Here is a 24933-nt window from a genome sequence, read left to right on the forward strand (position 1 = left end):
GATACCCCTTTGGAAAGATGACATTGATGAACCTTTCGCTGTTTAATGTGATGCTAACCACCGTGGTTGACCAGATGACTTTAGATACTGTGTTAAGATTTACAGAAGTAATTATATATGATAAATGCACTTCCAACAGCAGATAACCTCCCTTATGCAGCATCCAAAAACATTGAAGCCTAGTGAAAGTGATATATGAGCACATGAGGCACATATCCTCTTCCTCCAGTAGGTTGACCAAAGAATTCTTGACCATTATCAGTAAGCAGTGATACAGATGCACAGCATCAGTATTTTTTCTTTTTTTCCCTCTTCTTCTTTCAGCCCTCAGATATTTATTGAATATCATATAAAATCACCTCTGAACATTGAACTTCCACCACAACAATGCTGCTGGTTATTTGAAGATGTGGCTCCTTAAGACTTTGATGATATTTCTGTACAAATAAAATATAAGCACCAAAAAACTGTACAAACTGATCCTAAAAGCAATGCAACATAAAGCAATTAAACTGATGTTCTTTAAGGAAGCAATTTGTGTAGGGTTGTATGCATGGCCTCCGTGTCCTTCGCCCTTTCATCCCCTCTGTTGATATAAAACTTCATATATGTCTGCATTAAGAAAATATAAACAATGTGAGTCAATCTCATAGAGACCATTCCATTTAAAATCATCCGATCTGGCCTTAGTAGCCAAATAATTTACTACTTGATTTCCCTCCCTATATATGTGAGTCAGTTGAAACTCTTGCAATTGGAACCACCAAATAAAAATATTATGTAAAAAGGGGAATTTTTTAACCTGTTGATTTTCCAATGCTTCAATCCACTGACCCCCAAGTATTTAGAAGTTCAATAGAATACCTCTCACGCCAGCACTCAATAAAACAGATTATAAAAGTTCCCAGATCCTCTAAATATAAGCTTTTCTTGTGGGAAAAGGCCTGATGATGGCTCTTCCAATAACAGGGAGGGCGTGCTAAAGTAAGATTCCAGATTCCTAATGATATACCGATATTATTTTAAAAGAAAAAGATAGCAATCATATCTTTTTTTTAATGCACGATCTCTAGAAGCTTTGGTATGAAGTTTTGCTACATAATCATTCACAATTCATTGCATTCTTCTGCCCCGCTGAACACATCGAATTAAAAGAAATTTTTCTTCGTCACTTAATGCTGATATCTTTTACTTATAGTCTGTGATGAGCTAGGACGGACTCGGCATGGGCAAGTGCATAATGATATCACAAACATGGTAATCTTAACATTCATTTGAAGCAGCAGAGTATTTCCACTCTTTGTAAGAACAAGATTCTAATTTCCAAGCAATTGGATGTGAAATTAACCGTCGGTAGACTGTTTGTGGTATCGATGAATCTGAAGCAACATTTAATGGCAAGGTGGGTGGTAGAAGTTATTTGTATCATTGTATTATCTATATTTCTCCGACAGACTCTCTATCCCATTTAACTAAAGTTTATATGAAAAGAATTACCATTATTGTTTCGATGACTCCATATGTCACTACATCTTCTTTGTCAAAAAATGGTAAATCATTTTTAAAATGGGATATCTTTAGCCATTTATTGCCATCAAAATATAATCTGATCTGAAGACAAGGAGCGATTTCCTGCAATGGAAAGTGAAACACTGATCTACATAAGCTTAAGTTAGACAGTGTTCTGGGGAACAGCATATGTAGGGAATGATAAAGGAAAAAAGAGTAAAAGCTAGTAGCTCGTGGTCACATTTGAGGCTCTATGTACTTTTTATAGATGAAAATTTCTTTGTGCATTGCAGGTGGTGTAGAAATCTGACATGGAGCGCACCATCTTATCTGATTGATTCATGTAATCACCGCTTTCCAAATAGTTATTATCATTGTATTGAAATTTTTGGCCATTGTCTTTTCATAGAAGTCAATTTTATACAAATTTCACTATTCATCAAAGTCAAGTAAGTTCATAATTCATTTCATTGATAGCAATTTTAAACAATAAGAATTGAATAATATCGTTATTTTAATGTTTTCAGTTATTTGTCCATCGATTTCTGCAACTTGAAGTTTCCTTCTAGAATTATCTGACAAAACTTAACCTCTTGCAAAAACTTGATGTGCTAATAATAGTCAATATTATTGTTGTAATAACTCAATGGATGTCTAATGTGTCCCATGGTGTAATCATCATCACACGGCATGGCAAACATCTAGACAACTGTCAAAATAGAAAGATTCCATTACCTAATTTAAATTGCCTTCATAATCTCATCTTATCTTTGGGTGGTGGAAAACGACTTCTGTATTGTTGCATCAGATGGGCAAATACAATGATCTTTTTGTCTTGAATTGCTATCATCTTAATTATCATCAATTACATATTTCAGCATGAAAAGTCTAAATCTCCAAAGCGCACCACAGACGGCATTTTCTTTTCTTGAATGGCCATCATCATCACCATCAAGTGTAGGTTCCAGCTCAAGATGTCAAAATTTTGAGAGGATAGAAGCATGTTGCTATGTTCCGATAGTTTTCATCATCTTTCCTTGCAATCTCTATCACCAAGCGAAGTGCACTGCAACCAGCTTCCCAGAGCAAAAGGATGGCAATTATCGCCTCTAATCATTGCAGTGCCATGTTTTTTGAGAGCTTTGTCATTCAAAGATTGGCTAAAACCAGAGAATCCAATGTATAAGATTAGAGGCACACAAGAAGATTGGCTGTGTCGTTCTTTCTTTCTTTTTCTTTTTTCTGATATTATTCGATAACATTAATGATATTATCTTGGCAACCAAAAATGTTATTATCTTTCTCCTTGTTCTAGATCATGTTTTGCAACACAAGCATGTACTTGACCATGCATTGTGAATGGAGGCCTTTGAAATTGTCTGAGAATTTATTAGGCTTCGTGAGTAGTAACATTAATTACTCCTCAAATATACGTGTTACGGCCAATCCCCTCGTCGCCTGATCGTCGGGAACGAGTGCCTGCAAAAGAAAGTCCGCACTGACCGGAGGCGGCTCCGGTGGAGACCCTCCGACGGTCAAGTCAGAGAGGAGACTAGGCAACAGTGAGGAGAAAGCAAAGAACTCAACAAGAGAGAGGGGGCAAGCCTGTGAGTTTCGAAGGGCCTTTGGCACTGTAGTCTTCCCCGATATATATAGTGGAGCGTAGTATGGCGCCGTCATTAATGGCGCAGACAATTGAAGAATTGTCAACTCACTGTAGACTGTCAGAGTCGCCGTGAAAGTGTCACATCGCTTGGGGCAGTCAAATCACTAGGGTTGACAATGCCCTAGGCGGGATAATGCCCTTAGGCGGCAGTGCCGCATGCTGCTGTCAGGACTGACAGTCTCTGGCAGTAGTACGACGATCGGAGGAGTCGACCGACCTTAGGTCGGTGGCCAGCTGAGTGGCATCGGGTGGAGATTCGGACCCCTCCGACGGTCGGTCAGGCACGTCGCGGGAGTCGGCCATCGGACCCCCTGGTGCAGTCGGTCGGTAGAGAGCCGTCGATCGGTTGGTCACGGCACCCGACGACCGGTCGGTCGGTCGGTCGGTCAGGTATGCCCGATTATAAGTCGGCATGAGCGGGGTCGGTCGGTATTCCTCAACAGTTGCCCCCCTCCACTCCTGAGTCGGACGGCGCGCTGGCCGATGTCTTCGTTTGGGCAGTAACGCCGGACGAAAAGGAGTGGATTCACTGTGTGCCAAGTTCTGACCGTACCGTGGGTCGATATGATGTCAGGCGTCTCATGAATGCCGAGCGATTCGCTGGCGTCAGATGTCCAGTCAGTGTCAGATATCCCGTCCCGTCGGCGTCAGACGTCCTGCAGGTGTCGGACGTCCCGCCGGTGTCAGACGTCCTGTCGGTGTCAGACGTCTCGTCCCATCGGAAAGGGAAACCGTCGTTCCCGCCGTCCCTTCGGGGATACGAAACGTCGCGGCCTTTACGCCACGTGACGTGCGGCCATTGGGACGGGTTCGCTGGAGCGGATGGAAATGACATGGCTCAATCTGAAGATAGGTGCGTCGAACAGTCGGGCCGACGGATGGCCCGGATGACGCCACGTGGCAAGATCTGGGGACTCCTTGTTGGTCGCGCCTTCATCTCGACCGTCGGAGGGTACTATATATACAGGGTCGCCCCTATTCAGTTTTTACCCCCCCCCCATTTCGTTGTCGAGACTCTGCCCGTGTAATTCCAGGTACTCCATTTTCCTTCCTTTCAGATTTTCTTCTAAGGGCCTTCCCCATCTTCTCCGCCTTCTCGCAATCCACTTCTTCTTCTTGTTTTGCTTTAATCCATGGACAGAACATCCCCACGAGGTGGTCGGTCGGGAGAGCCGACTGACGACACTCAGTCGACCCCAGAGGTGGAGGTCTCTTCACTTTTGGGGCCGAACGTCGACCGGCTCCGGGAGCAATACCGCATCCCGGGACAGTTTCGGCTGTTCGCCCCTGGTGTCGACGGTCGGGTTAACAGCCCGTCTGAGGGCCAGGTGGCCTTCTACTTGGAGGACCTCCGAGCCGGCCTTCGTTTTCCGGTCCCGGAGTTCGTCCGAAACATTCTAGACTATTACGGGCTGTGTCCGGCACAACTCGCACCGAACTCAGTTCGGCTAATAGTCAGCTTTGCGCTTCTGTGTCGGCTTTTGCCGATCGATCCTCGGATCTCCCTCTTCCGAGCTTTCTTCGTCCTCCGACCCCACCCTAAAGCCCGAGGGTGGTGGTACTTCAATCCTCGGAAGGGGCTTTCCTTCATCACTGGTCTTCCGTCGTCCATTCACGGATGGAAGAACCAGTTCTTCTTTGTGTCGTCTTCCACTCTTTGGGGGTTCCTTGTCCGTTGGGGGAATCTCCGAACCGAACCGAATGAGAACAGTCGGATGGAAGCCAAAGATCGGGAAGACTTCCATCGGCTAAAAGATATCTCGGTGCCGAAGCAGAGGGAGCTCATCACCGAGCAGGCCCTGTACGACGCCGGCCTCAGCCCGGTCCCTCGCTTAGGTCAGTTTTTCATTTTTCTTCCTCTTTTTCTTCTTTTTGTTTCTTCTTTATGGTACTGACCGTCTGTCATTGTTTGCAGATATGCCACCGAGATCACGATTGACGGCAGCCGACGTACGTCAGTACGCCGTCCGAAAGAGGCCGGCGCAAGGGGCCGGACCGTCGCAGCCTCCCAAGAGGCCCCACATAGCTCCGCCGAGCGAACCGACTGGGTCGGGGGTGGAGCCCGTCATCGCACTGTCGGTGCCGACAGTGCTTGTCGAAGTCCCGTCTGAGGGACCGTCGGGCGAGGGCGCCGCTTCACCCGAAAGAAGGGCGGCTGAGTCGGTAGATGGCACGCCGACCGCCCAGCAGGCAGAGGAGGCTCACGAACCCGAGCAACCAGTGCCCGCTGCTGCCACGCCGTCGGTCGAGACTCGATCGGGCTCAAGCCTGCCGTCGATCTCCGACGTCAGGGCCTGGGCGTCCGGCCGAGGGAAGGCCCCCATGGCGTCGGGTGACGAAGGATGGTCGGTCGGCGAAGGATCGACCGACTTCCCACTCCCCGTAGGTGCGTCGGGCCTGGCCAACCACGACTTGGCCAGGAGACTATGCCAAGCGCTCCTTCTTTCTGCCGACATCGAGGCGATGAAGAACCAGCGTGTCTCCGACATGCTGTCTTCATTCTATCCGATGATGATCCGGGTAAGGTCCTCTCTCCTTTGTCTTCAATGTAGTTCCCGTAAGTTTGGTCCCTTAACGGTCGGTTTTGTTTTGTGCAGCTGGTATTCAATATATCCGAGCTAGAGGCTGGATACCAGAAGTTCGGCGACATGCCGCGGCCTGGAGAGACAAGGTCGCGGCCCTTGAAGCCGACAAAGTCATCCTGGTCGACCAGCTGCAACAGTCGGCCGAACGGGAGGGCCGACTTGAGGGGGAGGTCTCCCGACTTACGGAGGAGGTCTCCCGACTCAAGGGAGCCTTGGCGACGTCGGAGTCGGAGCTGCAGTCGGCCAGGGGCGACGTGAAGAAGAAGTCCCGGACCGTCCGTCGGCTTCGGCACGAGCGAGACAGCTTCGCCAAGGAGCTGGAGGCCGACCGCGAGCAGCTCCGAGCAAGCCTCGAAAATCTTGCTAAGGCCGAAGAAGGTCTGTCCATCGCCCAGGCCGGCGCAGACATCGCGAAGGCCGAAGCAGAGTCGACGAAGGAGGCCATAGGTCAGGCCGTCGAAGACTTCCGTGACTTGGAAGAGTACCGAGAAGAGCTTCTGGAAAGCGGCTTCCTTTCGTACCGGATCGGGTACGAGGATGCTCGGGAAGCCGTTCGAAGCCTGTACCCGGAGCTTGATCTTAGCAGCATAGTTCTGCCAGAGTCGGAGGCCCCAGCTGCGGAGGAGACGGCCGAACCAGTATCGAAAGGCCTTTCCACCAGGGCAGAAGCCGAAGGAGACGCAGAGCAGGCTACCGAAGATCAGGCGGCCCCGACTGCCGAAGCCACAGCGAGTTCGCCGACCGGCCCCTGTCGTTATCCAGTGGAGGAGGCCGACTCTGATGATTAGTCGGTTTTTTATTTTTCTTTTTTGCTTTCGCTCCGACTTGTATTCGGGCTTCGGTCCAACATTGTAAAGCCTATTTTGATCTTCAATGAAATCAAAATCTTGGACTTAAACTTTTTTCCTCCGCTTGTCTTTCTCTTTTCATGTGTTGTGGAATGCATTCGAACACGTAAGTCGCTAACCCATATAGATCAGTTAGGACGTTCGAAATTCATGCCGTCACGAAGGTAGAACAAGTCCCGACTTTGGATCGGCCTTTCGATGGTCGAGGGCCTGAGTCGGGCGTCCTTCGCCCGGCTGTGAGTCGAAAGCCGACCGACCGTCGGATAAGACTTGGCAGTCGGGTCTCTTTCAACGCAGTCAGTCAAATGTCGTCCGGCACGTTCACTCGGGGAAACGATGATAAGTCGGATCCTGATACCCTTGTGTCGGGTACTGCACCGCGTGATATACGGTGGTAAGCCGAATATCCCCCGGCCGACCGTGGCTCGGTCGGTGAGTCATGGATGCGATAGTGGTCGCTTCGTGTGATAGACGGTGGTAAGCCGAATATCCTTCGACCGGCCGTAGCTCGGTCGGTAAGTCGCGACGGCGGTCGCGCAGGCATTTCGCTTTTCTTTGGTCAGGGCTCGATCGATAAGTTAGCCGATCGTTTGGCCCGAAAGTTCGACTGTAGAAGGAGTGTCAACTCCCGTTGCCTTGGATGGTTCGGCCGTTGTGAGCACCCGATACATCGTCGACGGTCGGTCCGTCGGTTTCACGTGGACACTAAGTTCGAGTTGTAACGTCGGGACTCGGCCTTCCTGGCGAGCGTTGATCGTCAGTTAAAGAGTGAAAACTCCGAAATGTGGAACTGGATTTTTATTCCGAATGAACAAGTACAAAGTTTATTTTTGATACAACTTCAGGTTGTCAGCGTTCCAGGTCCGGGGGATCGATTTTCCTTCCAGGGTTTCCAGTCGGTAAGCCCTCAGCCCGTAGGTGTCTGCTACCGTGTAGGGCCCTTCCCAATTTGGAGCTAGCTTTCCTTGGTCCAGAGGCTTCGAGACCTCCGTCTTTCTCAGGACTAAGTCCCCAGGCCTGAAAAGCTTTGGCTTGACCTTGGCGTTGTAATACCGGACTACTCTCTGTCGGTATGAAGCCATGCGAAGTTGAGCCTCGTTCCGTAGTTCGGGGAGGAGGTCTAGGTCGGCTCTCCGGCAATCAGAGTTGTTCGGCTCCTGATACTGCTCGACCCTAGTTGATGGCAGTCCGATCTCGAGCGGTATCATTGCCTCTGTCCCATAGGCCAAGCTGAAAGGCGACTCTCTGGTCGGGACACGGGGGGTCGTTCGGTAAGCCCATAGGACGGAGTTCAACTCGTCGACCCAGAGGCCTTTGGCTTCATTTAGTCGGGTTTTGAGCCCGTGTAGTATGGTCCGGTTGGTCACCTCGACTTCGCCATTGGACTGTGGGTGCCCGACTGAAGTCAGTCGGTGCGTAATGTGAAACCTCGCGCAGAAGTCTCTGAAGTCCTAATTGTCGAATTGTCGTCCATTGTCGGTGATAATGGTATGTGGCAACCCGAACCTGAAGATGATGGACTTTTGAACGAAATCCTCCATCTTGCGCTCAGTAATCTGCGCCAAGGGCTCGGCCTCCATCCACTTGGTGAAGTAGTCGATGGCGATGATTATGAACTTTCTTTGGCCCGATGCTGGAGAGAAAGGATCGAGAATGTCGATCCCCCACTGAGCGAAAGGCCATGGAGCGACAATAGGAGTGATTTGGCTGGCCGGTCGGTGTTGTACGTTGGCGTACTTCTGGCATGGTTCGCACTTCTGGACCAACTCAGCTGCGTCCTTCCTCATGGTGGGCCAGTAGTAACCCTATCGCAGGACTTTGTAGGCTAGAGATTTGCCCCCCAAGTGACTCCCGCAGATTCCTTCGTGCACTTCTCGGAGAGCATAATCTGCGTCGGTCGGTCCCAAGCACCTGAGCAAGGGAAGGGAGAACGACCTTTTGTAGAGTCGGCCATCCATGATCACATACTGGGAGGCTGACCATCGGAGCCGCCTGGCCTCCGTGGGATCTTCAGGGCTGATCCCGTCGGTCAGGAACCGAACAATCGGATCCATCCAGCTTGGTTCAGCTATCAGTTGTAGCATCTCTTCGACCTGGTCGACACTTGGCTACTCGAGGTTCTCCACGAACGTCCGGCCCAAAGAGTCGAAAGCCGAGGTCGCCAGTCTGGAGAGTGCGTCGGCCCGGGCGTTCTCCGACCTAGGGATGTGAAAAATTTTAAAATACCCGAGGTGCGTTACGAGATCCTTCACTTTTTGAAGATATTTGATCATGGCTGGATCTCGCACCTCGAATTCACCTTTGACCTGCCCCACGATCAGCTGAGAATCGGAGAATGTCCGGAGGCTGTCGATCCCAAGTTTCCTTGCCATCCTTAAGCCGGCGAGGAGCGCTTCATACTCGGCTTGGTTATTGGAGGCTTTGAAGTCGAATCGGAGGGCGTACTCGGTGACTACCCCATCCGAGTTGGTGAGCAGGAACCCAGCCCTACTCCCTTGAGCATTTGAAGCTCCGTCGATGTGCAGTACCCAGGTGGAGGCCGGGTCAGGCTCAGACACCGCGTCTCGTCCGGGGTCCGCATCTTCCGACCCTTGGTCGGTCGTCGGGCATTCGACGATGAAGTCAGCCAGGACCTGGGCCTTTAAGGCAGGTCGCAGTCGGTACTGTAGGTCGAACTCGCTGAGCTTCATCGCCCACTTCGCCAGTCATCCCGATGTATCAGGTCGGCGCAATATCATCCTCAGGGGCTGGTTGGTGAGAACCACAATGGCATGTGCCTGGAAGTATGGGCGGAGTCGCTGTGCGGAGATGGTCAGGGCGAAAATCATCTTTTTCATCTCCGAATATCGAGCTTCAGCGCCGCGGAGCACTTTGCTGGTATAGTAGATAGGCTGATAGGTTCGGTTCTCGTTTTCTCGGACGAGCACCGAACTGACCGCCTCAGGGGAGGTGGCCAAATAGAGATACAATATCTCCCCGACCTCCGGCTTCACAAGCAGCGGCGGGGAAGCCAAGTACCTCTTCAGATCCTCGAAGGCCCGTTGGCACTCATCCGACCAAGAGAAGCCCTTCGCCTGCCTTAGAGTTTTGAAGAACGGGAGGCACCTTTCAGCCGATCGAGAGATGAACCGGCTGAGAGCGATGATTTTTTCGTTCAGCTGCTGGACCTCCTTCTTGGTGTTCGGATGGCGCATGCCGATGATTGCCTTTATTTTCTCAGGGTTAGCCTCGATTCCTTGCTGAGAAACGAGGAATCCAAGAAACTTCTCCGAGGTCACCCCAAAAGCGCACTTAGTCGGATTCAGCTTCATTCGATGTTGTCGTAGAGTGCGGAAGATTTCTTCGAGATCCTGGACATGATCCGAAATCTGTGCACTTTTCACCAGCATGTCGTCCACGTATACTTCCATGTTGCGCCCGATCTGGTCTTTAAAGATCTTATTGACAAGTCATTGGTAGGTGGCGCCGGCATTCTTCAGCCCGAAGGGCATTACTCGATAGCAGTAGAGGCCCTTGGGGGTCACGAAGGCAGTGTGCTCCTCGTCTTCGGGTGCCATTCGGATCTGATTGTACCCGACAAAGGCGTCCATGAAGCTGAGCAGTCAAAATCCGGACTTCGCATCCACCAGCTGGTCGATCTTTGGAAGTGAAAAGCTATCTTTTGGACAGGCCCGATTCAGGTCGGTGTAGTCAATACAAATCCTCCACTTCTCGTTGGCTTTCTTGACCATGATAACATTGGCGAGCCAATCGGGATATGCGGCTTCTCTGATGAAGCCCGCCTCGAGCAGCTTGTCCACTTCTTCGTCGATGGCCTTCTGTCTTTCGGGAGCAAAAGACCTTTTCTTCTGCCTCATCGGCCTCATCGTCGGGTCGATGTTGAGTCGGTGGGTTATTGTCTCCGGGGGGATGCCCGACATATCTGCTGCCGACCAAGCAAACATGTCAGCGTTGGCCATCAACAGCTCCGTCAACCGTTGCCGTTCTGGGTCGGATAGTTGAGACCCGACCCATACCTTCCGGTCGGGGCTTTCCGCTATCGGGATCGACACGAGCTGTTCGACCGACGAGCCCCGTTCTTCCTCCTCCCGTTGGTCTAGTTTGTCGATCGTTAGGGGGCCCCTCAACTCGTCGCTTTGAGCGGAGATCTGGAAGCATCGACGAGCGAGCTGTTGGTCTCCACGCATCTCCCCGACTCCATTTTTGGTCAGAAACCGAACCAAGAGATGGTACGTTGAGACAATCACCTTGAGGGCATTTAGTCCGGATCTTCCGAGTATGGTGTTATAGGCCGAAGGTACTTGGACGACCGCAAAAGTCAAATGAACCGTGCTTTGTCGTGGTTCGGTGCCGACCGTCACGGGCAGGGTAATTTCACCTTCCATCGTGATGGCGTCCCCGGCGAAGCCTATCAAGGGCGCAGGGACCCTCTTGAGTCGGTCGGTTGATAATCGCATCCGGGAGAAGGTCGAGTAAAACAGAACGTTCGTTGAACTTTCATTATCTACAAAAATTCTTTTTACATCGTAGTTCGCTATCGTTGCCGAGACAACAACAGCATCATCGTGGGGAGTTTGGATGCCCCGAACGTCTTCTTCCGTAAAAGTAATCATGTCGTCCGGGCGCAGCTTCTTCGTGGGCTCCCCTCCAGCAGACGTCCCCGGGCTAAGTCGTTTGGAAATCATATTGATGACCCCGGCTGTCGGCTGATTAGTGGTCGCTTCCTCAGTCGGCTGGGTCGTCGGTCGGCCACTGGTCGAGTCGGCGGGTTCCTCCGAAATTTACCGAGATACCCTCGGTGGATGAGAGCTTCGATCTCATCTTTAAGCTGGATGCATTGCTCGGTATTATGGCCGTGGCCCCGGTGGAATCGACAGTACTTCCGTCGGTCGAGGCCTTTTGCCTTCAGAGGCGGAGGCCGTCGCAGGTATTCTTCCCCCTCGATCTCCATCAAAATCTGCGCACGGGGAGCAGAGAGAGGAGTGTAGGAGTCATACCTGGGGCGTGTCGGCCTTAGAGTCTGCCGTCGGGACGACTTCTGGTTTCGTCGTGGAGGCGAGACCCGACCATCGGTCGGGGGCCTGCTAGGTCCGGCGGGGTCCTGACCCTTGCTTCGCTTCTCCTTTGGGCCCTAGAATTCGGTCGAGCATCGGTCGGAGGCTCCTTCGTCCGCGTGCATGTACTTGTACACGTGCTCCAATAATTCAGCATACATCCGGGGGAGGGTCTTGTCCAGGGAGTAAGTGAACCGGGACGCCTTCAGCCCTCGTTTCATGGCCGAGATGGCCATGTCTTCGTTGAGGTCCCGGACCTCAAGCGTGGCCGTATTGAATCACGCCACGAAGTGTCGGAGCGTCTCATTTTCTCCCTGTTTGAGGGAGAAAAGGCTGTCCGATGTTCGCGGCGACTTCCGGCTGATGCTGAAGTGAGCCACGAAAGAGTGCTCGAGCTGCCCGAAGGAGTGGATACTTTTCGATCGAAGATCGGAGTACCAGACCCTGGCAGCTTTGCGGAGTGTGACGGAGAAGCCGATGCAAAAGAGAGCGTCGGTTGCCCCCTGAATCGTCATGAGAGCTTTGTAGCTCTGCAGGTGGTCGATTGGGTCGGTGAAGCCGTCGTAGGGCTCCACGTGCGGCATCTTGAACCGACTGGAGATCGATTCGTCGAGAATGAGTCGGGAGAGAGGTTGGGCGGTCTGGAAGTCGACGTCGTTTGAAGACTTCTGTCCGTCCACCTGCAACTGTGCAAGCCGACGGTCGATTTCCTCGAACCTGCGTTCGTAGTCGTCCGTCCGTCGGTGCTGGGAGACCCCAGGAGTGGAGTCTCCGGAAGATTTCGAGAGGGAGGCGGACGGCGTTCGCGGTCGCTTCTCCTTCCTCGCTCGTTTCAGCTGGGAGGGAGAAAGCTGTTGGGACCGATGGGCATCGCGCCGCGGCCGTCCCTCCTCCTCTCTGTGGGAGCGCTGTGGCAGGCGCTCCCGCAGAGGCGACGGAGATCGACGCGGGCGTCGGCGGCTGCTCCTGGAGGGCATCGGACATGCCACCGATTGTCCGGTCGGTGATGGTGGCAGCCGTACCGGCTGTTGCTGGAGGCTTTTGACCGCGTCCGTCAGCACAGTCATCTGCCGTACGATCGCCACGATCTGCGCCTCCGTGGTCACCGCGGGGTGCGGAGAGCTGGGTTCCGCCGCGAAGGGTGGAGGAGAGGCCTCTTCCCGATGGAAAGAGCACCTCGCCAATTCGGTGACTCTCGATCGTTGAGCTCTTGTCTTTGTCATTAGTGTCTATCCCCTTCCTGGTGTGCCAATCTGTTGCGGCCAATCCCCTCGTCGCCTGATCGCCGGGAACGAGTGCCTGCAAAAGAAAGTCCGCACTGACCAGAGGCGGCTCCGGCGGGGACCCTCCGACGGTCAAGTCAGAGAGGAGACTAGGCAACAGTGAGGAAAAAGCAAAGAACTCAACAAGAGAGAGGGGGCAAGTCTGTGAGTTTCGAAGGGCCTCTGGCACTGTAGTCTTCCCCGATATATATAGTGGAGCGTAGTATAGCGCCGTCATTAACGACGCAGACAATTGAAGAATTGTCAACTCACTGTAGACTGTCAGAGTCGCCGTGAAAGTGTCACATCTCCGTGGGGCTGTCAAATCACTAGGGTTGACAATGCCCTAGGCGGGATAATGCCCTTAGGCGGCAGTGCCGCATGCTGCTGTCAGGATTGACAGTCTCTGGCAGTAGTATGGCGATCAGAGGAGTCGACCGACCTTAGGTCGGTGGCCAGCTGAGTGACATCGGATGGAGATTTGGACCCCTCCGACGGTCGGTCGGGCACGTCGTGGGAGTCGGCCATCGGACCCCCTGGTGCAGTCAGTCGGTAGAGAGCCGTCGATCGGTTGGTCACAGTATCCGACGATCGATCGGTCGGTCGGTCGGTCGGGTATGCCCGATTATAAATCGGCATTAGCGGGGTCGGTCGGTATTCTCCAACAATACGTTTAAAGTAATCTTATTTCAGGGCTTTCAAAGATTTTATTAGAAGTACAATAATACTGGGTTATAACTGCATTGTGAGCCGAGTATCTCTCATGTCGAAATGACTTTATTCTCGAATCATGACATTGATCATGATTGAACCGTATATGTTGCCTTATTTAAAAGAAAAGGATTGATCCGCACATAGTCTACTTGGACCAATTCCACGATATAAACTAAAATTAAACATTTGTGCCAAGCATAGGGTTATAACTACATTGTGAGTCGAGTATCTCTCATGCCGAAATGATTTTATTCTTGAATCATGGCATTGATCATGATTGAACCATATATGTTCCCTCATTTAATAGAAAAGGGTTAGTCCACACAAAGTCTACTTGGACCCATTCCATGATGTAAACTAAAATTGAATGTATACGCCAAGTATAAGGTTCCAACTAACTACATGGCGACTCTGAGTATCTCTCATGTCAAAATGATTCTATTCTTGAATCATGATGTTGATCATGATTGAGCCATATATGCTCCCTCATTTTAAAAAAAAGCATCAATCCACACGTAGTCTACTTGGACCAATTCCATGATGTAAACTAAAATTGAACGTATAAGCCAAGTCTAGTTCAGTGTAATAGTTCCACTTGCGGCTAGGATGCAAAGTGAGTGTTAGACCAAAAAAAAAAAATCCCTCTCAAATTCTACACAATATGTTTATACTTTAATTAAATCCAGAAACACCAGCAATATATCATTGTTCAACTCTCCAATTATCTTACAAGCAGCCCAAAGCAATGAAGGCTACTTCATCATCTTGACTTGAAATTGAAGTATAGCTGGGTTCGATTACATCCATTGGGCCCAATATGGAGTACACCGCTTCTTTTAATTGGATCACATAGCCACCGCTTTCCGATGCACATTTAATACCTGCAAATTAGTATTTTCGTTAAAAATTTTATCTGACGAAAATGCTCTTCATGACTTCTTGATACTTTATATGGCTTCCTGCCATGTGACTTCATGTGAATATATATGATTTCCTGTCATATGACTTCTGTGAATATATATGACTTTCTGTGAATATGTATGATTTTCTGTCAACATATATGACTTCTTGTGAACATATATGACTTCCTGTCAACATATATGAGAACATATATGACTTCTTGTCAACATATATGATTTCCTGTGACCATATATATATTCACAGAAAGTCATATATGTTCATAAAAAATCATATATATTCATAAAAATCATATATGATCACAAAAAGTCATATATATTTACAAAAAATCATATATATATATATATATATTCATAAAAAATCATATATGTTCACAGGAAGACATATATGTTCATGGGAAGTCACAGAAAGTCATATATATTTACAGGAAATCGTATATATTTGCAAGAAGTTATATATGTTCATAGAAAATCACTTACAGAAAGTCATACAAAATATCAGAAAATCATAAAAAAAAATTTTATGAAGGGATGTCATAATTTTGGACTGATATTTTTGCCATACAAAATTTTTAAACGAAAACACCAACCTACAGATATTAAATGTACATCAAAAAGTAATGACTACATGATCCAATCAGATAAAGTGGTGCACTCAACGTCAGATTTTCTACACCGCATGTGGTGCACAAAGAATTACTCTAGCATCAGTGTGCTGCTGTAACATATAAAAATACTGGCCCTCCTCTTGTCCGGGACGCCATGGGGAAGAAACCTCACATAAGGAGAAATTTTTAGGTGCACCTGGTCCACCTAATAATTTCTCTGATATAAGAGCCGATCGGCCAAAGAAACCCATAGCAAAGAAGGTGTTGATCTGGCTCCTTTCAGCCCACCCACTTTGCTATCTGATGGGCTTGGATTCCACCTTTGCTTGACTTCAACTATGGGCCTGACCCGATCAACGTCTCCAACTCCATTGGAGCTAAGTGTGGGAATCCAAAACCCAGACTGCTTGGCCTTGGATAGACCACCTCATCACGGACTGTCTTTTGATTTGGAATTCAGTGATTAAGATGAAGGAATACAAACTGAGATAACATAGATTACCCATCTTAGCTTTGATTTACTGGTGTATCCAGATAACTGCAAGACAAAGTCAGGAAGGAATACACCTCTCACCAAATTATTTTGTGCAGCTCTTATTGTATGTCACTTCATTTGTCTTGAGGTATTCCCACTCTTTTGATAAAATGTTGTATTTTCTTCTTCTTTTTGAGAATAGCGTAAGTTCTTTTCTTAGTGTTAAAGATCGTTGCATATGTACTGGCCAGAGAAATATCAGTGTTTCCAGACTAAAATATAGACCTCCAAAATGCTGCTTTATTGGATTAGAATTGTATTCGTTTCCCCCCAATGTTTGATGAAGAATGAAAACTAAAATAGAGCGAAATTGGAATATAAATAATAAAAATTAACAAAACAAAAGACAGTCAAGTGGTGTCAGGGAAAGACAACCAAAATAACAACTCCAAGGATTTCAATTTCCTTAAGCAGCAGTCATAGGTCCTTCCAGGAACCGTACGTGCTCCCCTTCAGGCGCGGAAAGTCCCCTCAATACCAACACACATCTAGCGGAACACCCTTCTCATTGGTAACTTCCTCTTCAACTTCGATCTCGTCGTCGCTGTTATAGATGAACCGTATGCGCTTCCCAGTGCACTCGGGCAATCTCACCAAGTCCTGCACTTGATATCTTGCTCAGACCTTCACATAAATTGTGAGAAAATTCGTCTTCTTCTTCATAAACATCTTCTTCGGCCTCCTCATCATAGATTTCCTCTTCATCTTCGACAATATCTTCGTCATCGCCCTCTTCGATACTGCTTCGACTCCCTTGGCAAGTTAGAGACGAAGATATTGTCGAGGCATCAGACATTTCTGACTTCTGAGGAGAGTCATCAAATAGCAATGCTCGGTTGATCAGACATTGTTGCAAATCGAGAGATTCCTCTTGTTTCGGAGATGCAACAACCTGAGTAATTGAAAAACAGATAAACAGTTTAAGTAATTTGATGTAGGAATTTTATATCCTAGATGGAATTTGATGAAGATGAAATGAAAGACATAAATGAAAAATTAATTTTAGAGATGCAGCTAAGCTGAGTACTTGAAAAGCAGATAAAAAATTAGAGGTTTTAAAGAAAAGGAAGAATATGATTTGAAGGCATAGGGAAGAAGTTTTAAAGCCTAGCTATGATTTGAATTATATGAATTAATGACCGACAAGTGAAATCAGTTTGAGAGGATAGGAGAGAGGCAATCCAGGTATACCATCAAATGATATATTGGAAGAATGAAAGATCAAAGAGGACTTGAAAAACAGCCACCATGTTGAATTGGAATGATATTCTCTGCGGTACTCAAAAAGTATCATAAGATGCTATGCATATTTTGAGATATCTATAAAAAAAGAATCGATTATGTGATGTTTATCTGAACTGTTCAAATACTCTTAAAATTTATCTTTTTTTTTTTTTTAACATCTTTAAAACATGCATAGCATCTTATGGTACCACGGAGGATCCGTTTCCTATTGAATGTTATCATAATTTCAACAGCCCACGTAGGCAAAAGAAAAAACAACCGAAGGAAAGCTTGAGTATACCAAGGATCAAGATATGTAAGAAATAAAAAAAAAAAAAGCACCCATGGAAGAAAGCAATGAAATGTTGCCTACAATGGTAATTTCCAAACTAACAAAAATAAAAAGGTCAAGAAGGGGTAGACGATAAAAAAGAAAAAGTAATTAAGACCTGATGATGAATTGCGGCATCTCCAATAACCCAGGGCACGTTGGCATCAACCGGAACACCATCTTCGTTCAAGCCTGATATGTTTGGGGTGGGGGGGGTGTTGCCAGGTGTAGGGGCAAGAAGTTGCTGCGTCGACGAATGTGGAAGGCCCAACGGGGCCCCGAACGATGCTGCTGGATGCCCCCTCGAAGGATGGTTATTGACAAGCTCGGCTTCTTCCTCCACCTTCTGCAGGAGTGCCTTCACCTGCCCCCGGAGCAACGCCTCGCCCGACCCAGGAGTCCGTTTGGCTCCAACCCTGGCCTTCACCACCCAAGACGAAGGAGTCTTCTCGATCGGGCTGCCCGTCGCAAGGCCTACGATGGGAGAGTCGTTCGTGATGTCGAGAAGTCGCGCGCACTCGCCATTTCTTGAGCTTGGAACGTCATCTTCTTTCTTGTTCTTCTCTGCATTTTGAAAAAAAAAAAAAAGAGGAAAGCAACAAGAAGAATCACGCGCCAGTCATGTAACAAAAAGAAGAGGCAGTGAGACCAGTCTTTCCAATAAAAAGAGAGAGGTTTCTACTTACGAGTGGCAGCGGAGGTCTGAGTTCTTGTGACCCTTCTCATGGATGAGGGGGTTTCCATAGCCGGGAGGAAAAAGGCACCTGGAAAACAAAACGTACAGAACTCTTTTTTTTTTTTTTTTTGGAGAGAAAGGAGAAGATTGAAAGCGAAGGAGCTAAACAGAAGAGGGATCTATTGGGTTGTCTTCTTCACCTGTGGTCTGGGGCTTTGCGAGGGAATTAAGGACAGACTTCGGGATGAAGGAGAGAGGGAGGGAGAAGAGGAGTGGAATAAAGGAATGAAGGAAAGAACGAATGGATGGGGGAGGGGAGAAAAAGGTTTCTTAGAAGGTTTGAATTGGGCATGGGCAACGGTAAAATGACCGTTGGAGGCTGAGAGGTGCATGGCTGGAAATCCCCTTTCCCATATTGGAATAGGTAAAGGATTTCTTTCTCAAAACTAGCCGTTGAGGGGGGACGTATGAGATCTTCCCTTCTAGCGTTTCTTGATAGGTTTGAGCTGCGTGAAGCGCCCCGAACATGGCCAACGGTCGCATAGGTCTGTGATGTTGAAGGATGGTCTGGGGTTGTATGCATCGGTCTTGCAATTTTTTTTGTACTATAAATCTCTACAATTATAGCTTGTGAGATTGAAAATGATATGATGCATTTTAAGCACATGCTTTTTATATGTACTGAAAAAATATATCCTAAAAACTTGCTTCATAATGTTACAATTAATATTTTTGGAGAAGAAGCACAATATCCCAACGTATTATATGTTTTGGTAATTTCAACTCTTTCAAAGATTTAAAACTCATAACCACTAATTCAGCCTAAAAATTATTACTCTATTTTCGCTTTGAGGAATTGGAAAAACTAATTGTGATTTAGCCGTTTTCAAGAAAGACTTAAATCTCTACCACAAAATGCTAAAAGTAGCGAGTTCAAAAAATTTGTTTAGAAAAGGTGAAATTGGTTGCAAAAAATTAATCTTAAAAATTTTATATAATTTGCTTCTTATAATTTTAATGAAACATGTGGAGCGTCATTTTTTCTTTTCTCAAAAAGAAAAATTTTTGTCAAAACAAAATCAACACACTACTTGACTGGCATCATAGAATTTATTTGTACAACTAGATATGATATAATTGTTGTTTTAACCATCGACCACATGACTCTTGTCCTCATATTATGTTTTCCCATTAGCTGTGATAGGTGGTGTTAGATTGATTAATTCCATGATTTCTATGATGAAGCTTCATGCTACATAGAAATTTATGTTATATGCAGTATGAATTTTGAAGATGTCTTATTTTATTTTTAAGGAGGATTTATTGATAGTTAGGAAATAACTATATGTTTTCTAATTTGGAAGATCGGTGCTTATTCATTATAACAAAATTGTTGTTAAATGGAGAGAATTTTGCAAGCTTTTAAAGTGAAATATTTGTATAGAGAAAGTAATAATCCTACACATATTGTAGTATTTAGTTTTCGTCAATGATTCCGACAAATATTATGTCTGAGTTTTTATGTATTATTTTTGTTTGATTTATATGCATGTATTTTCTCTAAATTAGCTTAATAAATTTGGTTTATCGAAAAAAATTAATAATTTTTTGGAGAGAAAAAAAAAAGGGACCAGAGAGCCCGGATGTGGCAAATGAATGGTAAAAGTTCTTTACCAAAAAAAAAAAAAAAAGAATGATAAAAGTTCTGAATGCTTTGCTTTCTGTGCAGTGGACGCGATGGATGCCTACAAAAGAATGTTTGTCCTTTAGCGAGCGAAGGATACAACCTCGAGTGCAAGGAGCTGCGGCAACTCCACCCGGAAAAGAAAAATAAAGGAAAAAAGAAAGAAAAGAAAAGAAAAGGAGATTCCCAGAAGGGACAGAAGCCAGCGGGATGTTACAAAAGTAGGACGACCAACAGGACGTTGTGGCCCTTCTAATTAAAACGGCACGGTGACAAAGACGTGACATGGGTAGGGCCAAATGTGCTAGAGCCACACGCTACAAGCAATGGGCACCGCTAAGAGCCACTTCCCGTTGTTGCAAGACTTGTACCCTTGAAGTTTATTGACATTCTAAACAAGCTTAAAATACTCGAGGTTCTTCCCCAAAGTTTTAATGTAAACCATGATTTCAATTTGCATTAGTTCAAGTATTCACCCAATGTATTATACATTCCCAACATCTGGGCTCTCATCATCTCTGCCAATATAAAGTGATGCTTTTCGGCATGTCTAACTGAAATGATGTCGATACATCACTCAGATATTTTTCCATCGTTATTTTTTTTGAAAAAAAAATTAAATTTTAATGAATCTTAAAATTTAAAAATTTAATGTCATAAATTCTTTTCATCCTCTATCTCAGTGGAAAGGTATCAGGATTAATATTAGTCACCCATCAAGATTGCAGATATATCATTTTCCGTTAATGAGTGACTATCATCTCAGTTTTCAAGACCCATAATCTTCCTTTGAATCAATCCTGCACCCTAAAAACCTAGTGTCCAAAACAATGAAATGTTGAGCATTTAGTGCTTCAAACCAAATACATCAAAGGAGTTTTATTCCTACTCGGTTTCGAATCGAACATCCTCCAAGCCCTGTGATCACATTCAAAAAAGGCAGCCGCGTCGGGTTATCTCACTCTAACTTTTTATTTCTATACAAAAAAAAAAAAAAAAAACCTTATTCCTGCTTCGAGTGTTTGCACAGCACTGGGTACCTTTTTCTGACCAACTCTTTTGGAATTACTTATTATGGATTGCATGCGACATCCCAACTCCCGTCCCCATTTACTTAGCTGGCAACAGCTCAAGTTCAACTCTCCACTAACTCTACACCTTCCCTGGCCGGTAAAGAAATGAGGACTCTTGACAAACATGGAAATGATTAGCCAAAACCCAACCCACCACATTCACCCTATCATCTAACCAGATGAACTTTCGAGAGACACACATGGCCCACCTCATCTCCTCTCTTTTCTAACATCAATGGCTTACCTCATGCAATTTTCCCCAACTTTTAATGGAGATAGGGTCAGGTACAAGCTAACTCTGATGGTTGATCTGTCCAAGTTTAAAGCAAAGTGCCACAAAGCCAAACAATAAGCAAACCGTAACGTCGTTTGTGGTCTTCCATTGGATACACGAACAATTGTCACAGAACGCCACATGCCTATGATCAGCTGGAACACAAAGAGGTGCAAGCTATCCCTTCCCTAGATATCTACCTCATATAGTACCCCCTATTGCATTTCATAATATTCCTCTCCTGCCCAACTCTAGCTCCAAAACAAAAACTAGGAGACAGCACAGCCCCAAACAAAGTAAATGGCTATATTCATGCATCTCCTCAAGACCATCCACCAAATTCTGCGCACATATAAATAAACTTTACAGTACATGAACTAACCCCTTGTGTTTATTTATGATGACACATCCATCTGAAATAAATCAAAAACCTAAAGCGCCAACTGCTCCTTTACATCGTCCCAACTTAAAAAACCACCAAAAATCGAATCAACAAATCGTAAATAAATACAAATGGGCAAACCAAAGCAAAAGGAAGCCGCCGATCCTACTCGCATCTTATTTTATTATTTTTATATCTGCCCAATAATGACGTGGAGAAGAATATATATATATATATATTGGTCGACCACCTAACGCCGTGCATTAGATGAACCAACGATGACTTCAGACGTCCGGCTGGTTGGTGGGGTCGGAAGCACTCGGCAAACGACCCTGGCGCCGCGAGCGGCGCCTGCGGGGTGGGAACTTGGTGCTGCCGGACTCCCAAAACCTCTCCTGCTCCGAGGGAACGATGGTGCAATCGGGTAGGGTGTTGGGATACCGAAGGGTATCGTAGCAGACGGAGTAGATCATGTAGCGCTCGCGGAAGCGGCGCATGGCTGCGCGCTTTCGGGGGGTCATGATGGCGAAATCGGCAGCCATGAGCTCGGCGTCGGCGTCCGTGCAGTGGTCGGTGGACGGGCGCTGCTGGATGGGATCGACGCGGCAGCCGCGGAGGACCAGGTCGGAGAATTCGGCGACGAAGGGGGCGTACTTGTATTTGATCTTGTACGCGCCACCGGCTGTGGCCCACGTAGAGCCGTCCCATATGGTGGCGTAGACGGACATGGGCTTGGATGGGTACTCGCCACCCATGGCGTCGCTCCGGACGACCTCTCTTATGGGAGTGTGGTCGACGTAGAAACTGCACATCAATCAACCATCAAACGGAACAGAGATCAATTTCTATAGAATTATTTTGATAAATTGAATTATAAAACAATCAAGATTCGGGAATAAAGGATAATGGACGTGGAACTTGCATGGTTAAGATTAATTATGTGCTCATAAAAGACCGAGATACTACTGTTTAATGAACATCCATTGGCATTTCTTTGGCATGCAACATGTAGTTCATGGTTGGGAAAATTAACATGCTGCAATAATTAAGATTATCTCTAAGCTCGAGGCTTTGGTCAGTTTTTTTTGTGAAATACAATTATACAAGAACCCTCCCGTGAAAATAAAGTTGACGAAGATGAGCTTAAAAGTATATATCAATGATATGGTGGTCACATATGCAATAATTAGCACGTTAAAGTAAAGAGCATCCGCCTTATCCATAATGGATGGATAAATCATAGAGTACTGTACATAGATGGCTACCATCAAAAGATAGACAGCTATCAAATACAATATATATCGTATATCATACATAATATGCATTGCGTGATGATCGTCCATCCCCGGCAGGATGTACAACTCTTTGTGCCGTGACAAATAAAAGCCAACAAATACACGTATGCAATGTATGGAATAGGGTAACTCGGTAAAAACAAAAGAAGGGAATGGGTTGCGATTGGCTGCAAATCCCTTTTCAATCACCAACCATGCATGAATGCTCGCACTCAAATATCCAAAAATCCCTTTGCAGCTATGGCAACAAAACTTAGGAAATGTATCATAGAAGGTGGGATCCGAGACATACATGATGTGGGTGGCGGTCCACAGGATGGAGTAGCGGTGGGCCTCCTTGGTGGGGTCAAAAGGGAGAATATAGCGCTCCTCTCGGCCCCGGCCGATGCTACCATTGCCGTAGACATTGGTTTGGATTCTCCATTTCTCGCCTCTAATGTTGCCCAAGAACTCGAAATCCAGCTCGTCATGCGTCTTGGGAAAAATATCCCCATTAGATGTCTGCATCGACTCCAAAACAAGGAAAAAAACATCCCATTAAACATCATCACCAATCATCTAACCAATAATTTAAACATTGACCCCAAACAATAAATTGGCTAGTACTACATTAGCATAGCTATGTGGGTTTTCAAACAACTTCATAATATACTATCAACTCCATAATTGATGCCTACATTCATGTGCTTGTCTAGTTTCATTCTTAGCTACGTAGATACTAAAGAGCCGATGCACTTGTTTAGGTAATATATATACTATCTCATGTAAATTAATTGTGAAGATCCTTATAGATATGTATTTAGTTGCATATCGATTATTCTTTGAAAGATCTTGAAAGTTAATATAGGACTAAAAAATTCAAATAACACATTTTTATTAATTTTTTTGGATGAAATTTTGAATTGTTATATTAATTAATAAAAAAAATATTATTTTAAAATTGCTAATTGATATTTCAAACCATACACATATCTTGCTTGCGTTGCAAAGTTGGATGATACGACTTTGGGGGCACATGGGTTTGGACAAGGTACAGATGACACCTTGTAGGTTATAATAATGATAGGAAGAATAGTTCAACGCAGCCTTTTGGTCTTGCAGCGTGCAAGGTCCATGTGCCATTTAGTACTCTCTGAACCGTTCAAAAAGATTGGTTTCGATGCAAATCAACATTAAAACTGGAACACATGAACATGCTACTGAATCTTTTATGCATCACCAAATCAAATTAACTGCGTGTATCTATGATCCAAGACACAGAATTCCACCTGCCACCCAGTTATCCAAATATAGATGCCAAATGACCAAAATATCCTGAAGCTTATCTCAGTTCACAACAGTAGATGGCCCTGGCCGTGTTTCGGCGACCAAACTGGTGACAGACGAAATGGGAAGCTCAACTAGAACGCCGACTTTACCCTTTTTATATTAAAATAAAATAAAAAAAAAAGGGGTGGCTTGTGACGAACGACAAGGGCAATTAACGGTGGCAAATTCCAAGAGGGATATGAAAGGACGAATAAAACGATGCAACAAGGAATAAACGGATGGCGTCACTCACGTAGAATGCGACGACGACTCCTGCCGTGTAATCGGACGGCAGCTTGATGGAGGCGCTGAAGAAGCCGTGGTTATAGAGATCGGACGATATAAAACCCGCACCTGATCGCCGTAATAACAAACCCGATAAGTAACGGAGAAGCGACTAAAAACGGCAACAGAGACTGACGGAGAAGAAGAAGATAAAGTAGTAGAATTACCGGAGTAACGGTTGAGGAGGAGGCGGACTGTCCTGCCGTCAGGGGAGCGGACGAGATTGCCCTCCCCGAAGAGGTGGGAGTAGCCCTCGTCGAAGGCGAGCGTCGTCACGTTGAAGACGGATGCCGTCGCCGTCGCCGTCGCAACGTGGAAAAAGAAGACCAGCGCCGTCAAGAACCTCGAAATCGCCATCGCCGTTATCTTCTCTTCTATCTCCTTTTTTTTTTTTTTTTTTCTTGCCTCTAATTTTTTTCGAATCTATCGCTCCTTCTCTCGCTTCTCCTTGGCTTTATAGTGGGGGAAGGCAGAGATGGAAGGGTTTGGGATCGAATACTTTATTTTTCCGCACGACAATTGAAGCTGGACCGCGTGATCTGGCGACCACACCCCTTTTAGACACTGATTCCTTCCGATATTTATGAGCTACCCATCCTTCAATCTGGACCGTTGGATCGGTGGACTCCTTCTGATTATGAAAAGTTGGAGAACTTTGTGGAGAATCTGGGTGGAAGTCTCGTCCTCGCGTATTTGGAAAATG

The 24933-nt window shown here is 46.3% G+C and overlaps 1 protein-coding gene and 1 pseudogene across 1 annotated transcript; both read right to left on the reverse strand.

Annotated features, from left to right (window-relative positions):
* Nucleotides 1–15929: 15929 nt before the first annotated feature.
* Nucleotides 15930–18635, reverse strand: LOC105053822 (uncharacterized; annotated as a pseudogene).
* A 2678-nt stretch (nucleotides 18636–21313) lies between these two features.
* Nucleotides 21314–24663, reverse strand: LOC105053821 (probable xyloglucan endotransglucosylase/hydrolase protein 30). The gene is made up of 4 exons (XM_010935124.4): nucleotides 24398–24663; nucleotides 24199–24299; nucleotides 22930–23138; nucleotides 21314–22146 (listed from the first exon to the last, which is right to left on the reverse strand). The coding sequence occupies exons 1-4, from the start codon at nucleotides 24585–24587 to the stop codon at nucleotides 21627–21629; spliced, it is 1020 nt and encodes a 339-aa protein (XP_010933426.1). The 5' UTR covers nucleotides 24588–24663; the 3' UTR covers nucleotides 21314–21626.
* Between the last annotated feature and the right edge of the window lie 270 nt (nucleotides 24664–24933).

Source organism: Elaeis guineensis, chromosome 11 (genome assembly GCF_000442705.2).
Source record: "Elaeis guineensis isolate ETL-2024a chromosome 11, EG11, whole genome shotgun sequence".
NCBI lineage: Eukaryota > Viridiplantae > Streptophyta > Magnoliopsida > Arecales > Arecaceae > Elaeis > Elaeis guineensis.